The 6647-nt window shown below is 35.2% G+C and overlaps 2 protein-coding genes across 2 annotated transcripts; both read left to right on the top strand.

Annotated features, from left to right (window-relative positions):
* The first annotated feature begins 466 nt into the window (after positions 1–466).
* On the top strand, positions 467–2717 carry LOC140968399 (uncharacterized). The gene is made up of 3 exons (XM_073429332.1): positions 467–1104; positions 1235–1414; positions 1629–2717. Exons 1-3 carry the CDS (start codon positions 562–564, stop codon positions 1920–1922), a joined length of 1017 nt encoding a protein of 338 aa, XP_073285433.1. The 5' UTR covers positions 467–561; the 3' UTR covers positions 1923–2717.
* Positions 2718–3454: 737 nt separating this feature from the next.
* On the top strand, positions 3455–4462 carry LOC140968400 (universal stress protein PHOS32-like). Its single transcript, XM_073429333.1, has one exon. The coding sequence runs from the start codon at positions 3607–3609 to the stop codon at positions 4327–4329; it is 723 nt and encodes a 240-aa protein (XP_073285434.1). The 5' UTR covers positions 3455–3606; the 3' UTR covers positions 4330–4462.
* Positions 4463–6647: the final 2185 nt, after the last annotated feature.

Genomic DNA, 6647 nt, shown 5'->3' with positions numbered 1-6647 from the left:
TGTGTGTGTGTGTGTGTGTGTGTGTGTGTGTGTGTGGTGAAGATGATATTTTTCTTAATTATTACCAATAATCCTTGTTTCAGTTTGACCAAAATTTTAACCTGACAGTCATGTTAATTTCTTTTCTACTAGTTAGGTATATATGAGGACACTTAATAATTATTCAAACATGATTCTACTTGAATATCTAAATTATATGTAAAAAAGACAAAAATTTAATCAATAACAGGATTAATAATTCAGTAGAATAAATTCCCAACCAAATTAAGTTTACAAAATCTCAGTCATGATGAAAGATCAACAAATAAAGACTGCAAAAGCTTTAACTAACTAAAGAAAAATGCCAATAAGCTCTGACAAGATTATTAAGGACATGAGATCGACTATCAAACTTTCTGTATATATTCACATATTTGGACACACACTCCAAATACTTCATGAAACCCCCACCCACATTTTGCATTTCTCAGCTGTACCTCTATTTCTGGTTGGTTGTCTTTCCCTTTCTTTCTTCCCTTTCTCTGTATAAACACCACATATACACGATGTCTTGATAAAACGATGGCTGCTAATTCTGTTACGAAGGTCTCTGATCCAAACACGGACATCTGTATGGTCATGCCGGAAGATCGTGATCACCGGAAAATACAGCGGTACTCTCGCCGGACAAAGGTGAAGGGGGGAGAGTCTTGCAATGGGCAAAGGAAAAAGCAGCGGCAGAGAGGGATGGGGGTGGCTCAACTTGAGCGGCTAAGGATGCAAGATTTGAAGAAAATGACTGAGATAAACACAACTAATCAGGCACTTAACTTTCCCGTAGCCTCTTCTTCTTTTTATCCTACTCCTGTTAATGTTTCGGGCCCCGTTCGGTTTCCGAAGCTGGGTGGTTTTGGGGCTCCCGATATCGCTGTGGGAAAAATGGGTTTCAATGATCCAAATGAAAGATTGGGGTTTAATGGTCAGGTGGGTTTTGGAGGTTTTGTGTCTGATCATCATTTTCAAGCAGATTTGTTTGAAGTTAAGGGATCAAATAACTTGGGCGCTCTTTCTTCAAACCCTAATGTTGGGAAGAGCTGCACTCAGCTCTGCATTGCTTGTCAAGAGGTATATGCATCTTTAACAATTCAAATATTTCAGCATTAAGAAGCCACACACACATATGTGTACATATATTTATCCATTAAAGTCATCGTACTTGACTTGTTCCATTAATATTTTTTGATATATCTTGCAGAAAAAGAAAATCAGTGGTCAACATTTGGGCTGCTGTGGAATGAAACCTGACTTTAGTGGGTGTGGATTCTTGGAGTTAAATGTTGGACAAACTACCTACATCAAGCGAGAAAATCAAGGTCTTGCAACAATAGTACGGCCGGAACCTAATGTGGCATATACAATTCGCAATGGACACCCGGTAATTAATTACTAATTAATAATCTTGAATACGGATGGGTTGTTGACGACCCTTTTTCTTCCAAGATTTCTTTAATACTAACAACCAGTTATTTAATAGAATTGCATATAAAATAACTCAAGATTACATATCTATATTAATTTGATCATCTACGGCAGTGATACATTATATTGCATGCTAAATTTGGAAGAACTAATATCATAATCACATTTAGGGTGTCGAGATTGTGGCAGTTCACAAGAAAGGAGAATCATCATCAACAACATCAAATTCAGAAGCTGGCAATACATTGGTTACGGAGTATGAATTTTTTCCATCTAAAGGTATGGAAAGCAATATTAACTCAAACAACAATGAGTATGTGATGATGAAGCTAATGGCCGGGTGGGGATCAGAATCTGTGAATATTGGAGATCAATCTTGTTGTGGAGCCAGCAGCACTGCAGCACTGACTGGTTTGGATGGCTCCACCGGTTCTATGGATCTGTCTCTCAAGCTTTCTTATTAGCATGCATGAATTTAATCAAAGATGTTATCTGCTCTTTGGTTTTTGTCTTTTCACGTTTTTGTGAAATACCAGTTATCAAGGACCAAAATATAGTTTTATGCTTACCCTTTTGGCTGCTAAAGTGTTTTCAACTCCAAATTGGGGCAATACATTTTCTGAGTTTTCTAGGATCCACCATGTCTCGTTCTCTACATTTTCGGTTTATTGATCTGATGTCTCCCGGTGTTGGGATTTTTACATGGGTTTTCATGCTAAACTAGCAATGGTATTTATTCTACGAACGTACGTCCTGAAATTTTAAATCACAATAAATCTTATAAGATTTTACACACACACACAAACAGTATCTATATTTCGCTGTTCCCCTGAAAATCACGGGCCCGCCCCAGTCCAGTCCCTGTTTATAATTCTTTTTTAGAAAATATTAATTAATCAGTGTGTTAATTTTCTGTAGTGCTTCTTGAAAAACCTAGAACTTGTAATATACGAAACAGGTAGCTAATTAAGGAGAAGGCATCAATGCTTGCCTCCCCAGTGTTCGTTTCTGCCATGTAAGTGCTGAAACACAAGAATCGCCGCTGACCCCTTTCTTAAATTGAGGAGGATCGGAGTACACAACAGATAAACCATGAACTTTTTAATAATATATTTTTGAAATGGGATTCTGAAAAGGAAAAGAAAATAATGAATGGTAATTGGTACTGCATGCATGTTAGTGCAGGGAGAGCTATATCACCAGCAAGCGGCACAGCTTCTGCCAAAGACTCGCAGTAAAACCATTAAAGCTGATCGAAGCCTTTTCTAGTACGTTATTTTATTTGTTTACTTAAAAAAGATTTATTAATATGATAAAGTTTGTGATTGAATATTTACCCAAACAAAGAAATTATCATTAAGAAATAAATGTTTATTTCTTCATTATATATGTTAGATTCATATGCGCGTGTAGAAATCCTTGAAGAAAGATAATCATTTTTAAATATAAAAGGATGTGAAAATATATTTCTTTTAACTCTAGCTCTCGTAAAATTTTGGATAGAACACAATAATCAGATAAGATTGTTTCAACTATAAACAATAGCTTTTTAAAATGTTGATTTCTAAATGATATAAATTTGAGTAAATCATGTTAAGAAAGAAAAGTAACTTATATTAATTATCGCTATTATTGTTGAAAGAAAAAAAATCATTTTCTTGTTTTTCAATAAAAGTGATAATTCTATGTACGATTTCTATACTATTAATATATATTTAATTTTGTGTACTATTGTGATTAATAAAATTGATGTTATAATCAATTATCAATAATTTTATAATACGAATAATTATATATATAATTTAGGAAGTTGATATTTATATTTCATTTTGTGTTATATACACTCTACTTCATGTGTAAAATATGTGTCAAATTTATTTATAAATAGTGTACAAATAAGGTTTTGTTTATCATATCCACATAGGTACCTTTATTCACTCCGCATGCGACACGNGAATAAAATTTAATATATATTGGTTATGCTTGATCCGTTAATAGAGAGAGCGTGGGAGGCAAGCAGACGGAGGGCCTTGCAAAATTCGAAGCATATTCGCAAAATTATTTCCCACTCCTTCGAACTAGCTAAAACCTTCTACGAGACACGGACACGGGTCAACCACCAAGCGACGCCGGCACATCACCGCCAAAATGCGGCAACCGTCGCCGGATTCTGAATTGCCACCTCCCGCCTCCATTAAGGTTCGCTCCTCTCCCCCTCGTTTCCCTCCCCCGGCCGCCCCCATGTCCACAGCCACTCCAACAGCCAACGCCCAACGCAAGATCGGCATCGCCGTTGATCTTAGCGATGAGTCTGCCTTTGCCGTTGAGTGGTCCGTCCGCCATTACCTCCGCCCCGGGGATGCTATCATTTTGATCCACGTTCGCCCTACCTCAGTCCTATACGGCGCCGATTGGGGCTCCGTTGACGTCTCCATCGTTGAAGCCGAGAACGGGCGATCGCGGCAGAAGCTTGAAGAAGATTTCGACGCCTTCACGACTACCAAGGCATCCGTTCTGGCTCAACCCCTTGTGGAAGCACGAATTCCGTTCAAAATTCACATTGTGAAGGATCATGATATGAAGGAGAGGTTGTGTTTGGAGGTTGAAAGACTCAGACTGAGTACTTTGATTATGGGGAGCATGGGATTCGGTGCCATAAAGAGAGGGGACAATGGAAGGCTTGGGAGCGTGAGTGATTACTGCGTGAGGCATTGTATTTGTCCTGTCATTGTGGTGAGACATCCAGATGAGAAGGATGGCGATCATCCGGTTATGAAAGTGGCTTCTTCAGCGGAGGAGGATGAAGAGGAGCCAGCATCTCATGATGCCTCGAAAGATGAAAAAGACAATGATGATGTATCTTTTTATTAATCTATTTTATACTGAATATGAATCAGAGTTGGATACGCAAATTGCTACAAATATAATTCAAATAATAAGTAAGAGGTGTAGGAGCATTCGACTATTCTTTATCATGATATGCACTGCGACAAGTTGATGCTAATATTTGCCCTTTATCGTGTTATTGTTTAGCTGTAGCTCTTCATTTTTCTCCAAGATGAATCAGTAAATTTATATTGCCAGCTTTATATTGTCTTTTTGTTTTGGTCTAGTTTGAACGGTTAAGCTGAATCTCATTTGTAATTTCTGTATTGTGTTCTTTTCTAGTGCCATTTGTTTGATTCCTCGTGCTTGGAGGTCCGTGTGGCATCCAACAAAAATTGTGAACTCCAGGTTACTTTCTACTTGCTCAAGTATCGTGTTCGTAGTTTTAAACAGGGGAAACTCTAAGCTTTAGGAAAAAATAAAGTTTGATTTTCTCAACTGAACCATTGTTGTGCAAACTGCTTAATGTCTTTCTTTTCTTTGTTTTTTTAAGAAAAAAGGTGTTGCTTCTGCTTTAAAAGGTTATAAACTATTTTAAAGAGTTGATCTATTTCGAGTACATAAAGAATCACTATACTTCTCCCTATTTAAGAGTTCTTTGAAGAAGAACGACGATTGAGTAAGCAATCATGGCACATGCATCCATGGAAAGAACACTGGATGATTTATGCCTCGATGTATTTGTTTGAATCAATTACGACAATTGACATGTTTAGTAGTATGGCACTGGACTGGAAACTTAAAATCATTCCATTTGAATTCAATTTTTTTGTCTGTAATCTGTAGCTCTTGATGTCAAATACTTCAATTTTGAGCATAATCTGAATAGACTTTTGATTGAATCCCAGCTTCTAAGCAGGTGAAATCGGCTAGGCTAAACTTTAGTGCTGAAACCCACTAAAGAGAGTGCATTGGGATGTTTAGCAAATATATATCGGTGTGCTGTTGATGAACTTATATTTTTTTCTAAATTCAACTCCTGGCTAAATATTTTTTCTCTACAACTCCTTTTTTTAATATATATTTTAGATTTTTTTTTCTTTTTAAATATCAATTACTAAAGGTTACATGCCCACAAGATTCCTAGTCGATACTCGGGACAATACCGCCGATGTGTTTGTTCAAGATCTGCTTCCATTCAAATTTGTTGCATGTGGCACAAGTTAGATGGCCTTTCCGTTGAGTGTCAATTATTGGTGAGTATTTTACACGACATTTTCTGTGCGACTTGCAGAAGACGAGATGGTCTGATTCACAAAAAGTTGTGTAACTTATGAAAATCGTCAGATTTGCTCGAGATGTCGGAGTAATTCCAATCTACTTTTGTCGGAAAAATCTTTTCAAAATTGGGGCGGCACGAGGCCAAAAATAAATTAAAAAAATTGAAGAAACACTTCAGTAGTGGGGAATACTTGGTGAAGAATGAAAACTGCAAAAAGAGAATTTTTTTTAAAAAAAAGGAAGGGAAAGTATGAATGTGATAAATCGTTTTCTTGCTTGGATGATGTTGGGGGTGCATATGCGTGTTATCAATGGGTTCCTCGTTGTACATATCATGTCATGAGTTTGTGTGTTTTTTCCCCCACGAAATATAAATTGTTTTAATTTATTTTATATATATCTATACTATATTATTAAGTGTGAGACGTTTAGAGTAACTACATATTAAAATATTTAATTCCATAATTATTTTTTAACTCTACTAAAACCTTCTCAAGTTAGTCCATATTTTACACAGAAAAAAATCTAAACAAAACTTCTATTTTAAATCGAACTCTTCTAAATTGAAAATAATTTCGTGTTAATTGTTTAGTATTATTTGATCAAATTAAAAATAATAATAACACATACAACACGTGTACATCTTTTATATATATATATATACTACCTATAAATATATGAGTTGAATTGTGAATTTACTTGGTTACCCTTTCACTTACTTAATTGGTTATCCTTTCACTCACTATTATTTCATTAATGTTTTATTTATTTATTTAAGTGAAATATTAGTTTGAATTGTTAATTTACTTATTTAATCTTTAATTCACCATTACTTCATTAATATTTATTTATTTAGGTGACTTTTCAATTTTCTGATATAAAGATTGATATTGAAAATAAAAATAACTTTATTTCATTATTTTAGTTGAATCAACGACATTACTTGGTTACCCTTTCACTTACTTGGTTACCCTTTCACTCACTATTACTTCATTAATGTTTTATTTATTTATTTAAGTGAAATATGAGTTTGAATTGTTAATTTACTTATTTAATCTTTAATTCACCATTACTTCATTAAT

Source organism: Primulina huaijiensis, unplaced genomic scaffold (genome assembly GCF_012295235.1).
Source record: "Primulina huaijiensis isolate GDHJ02 unplaced genomic scaffold, ASM1229523v2 scaffold36477, whole genome shotgun sequence".
Lineage (NCBI taxonomy): Eukaryota > Viridiplantae > Streptophyta > Magnoliopsida > Lamiales > Gesneriaceae > Primulina > Primulina huaijiensis.
The sequence above is the reverse complement of the archived record's forward strand: the minus strand, read 5'-3'. Positions and strand labels throughout refer to the sequence as shown.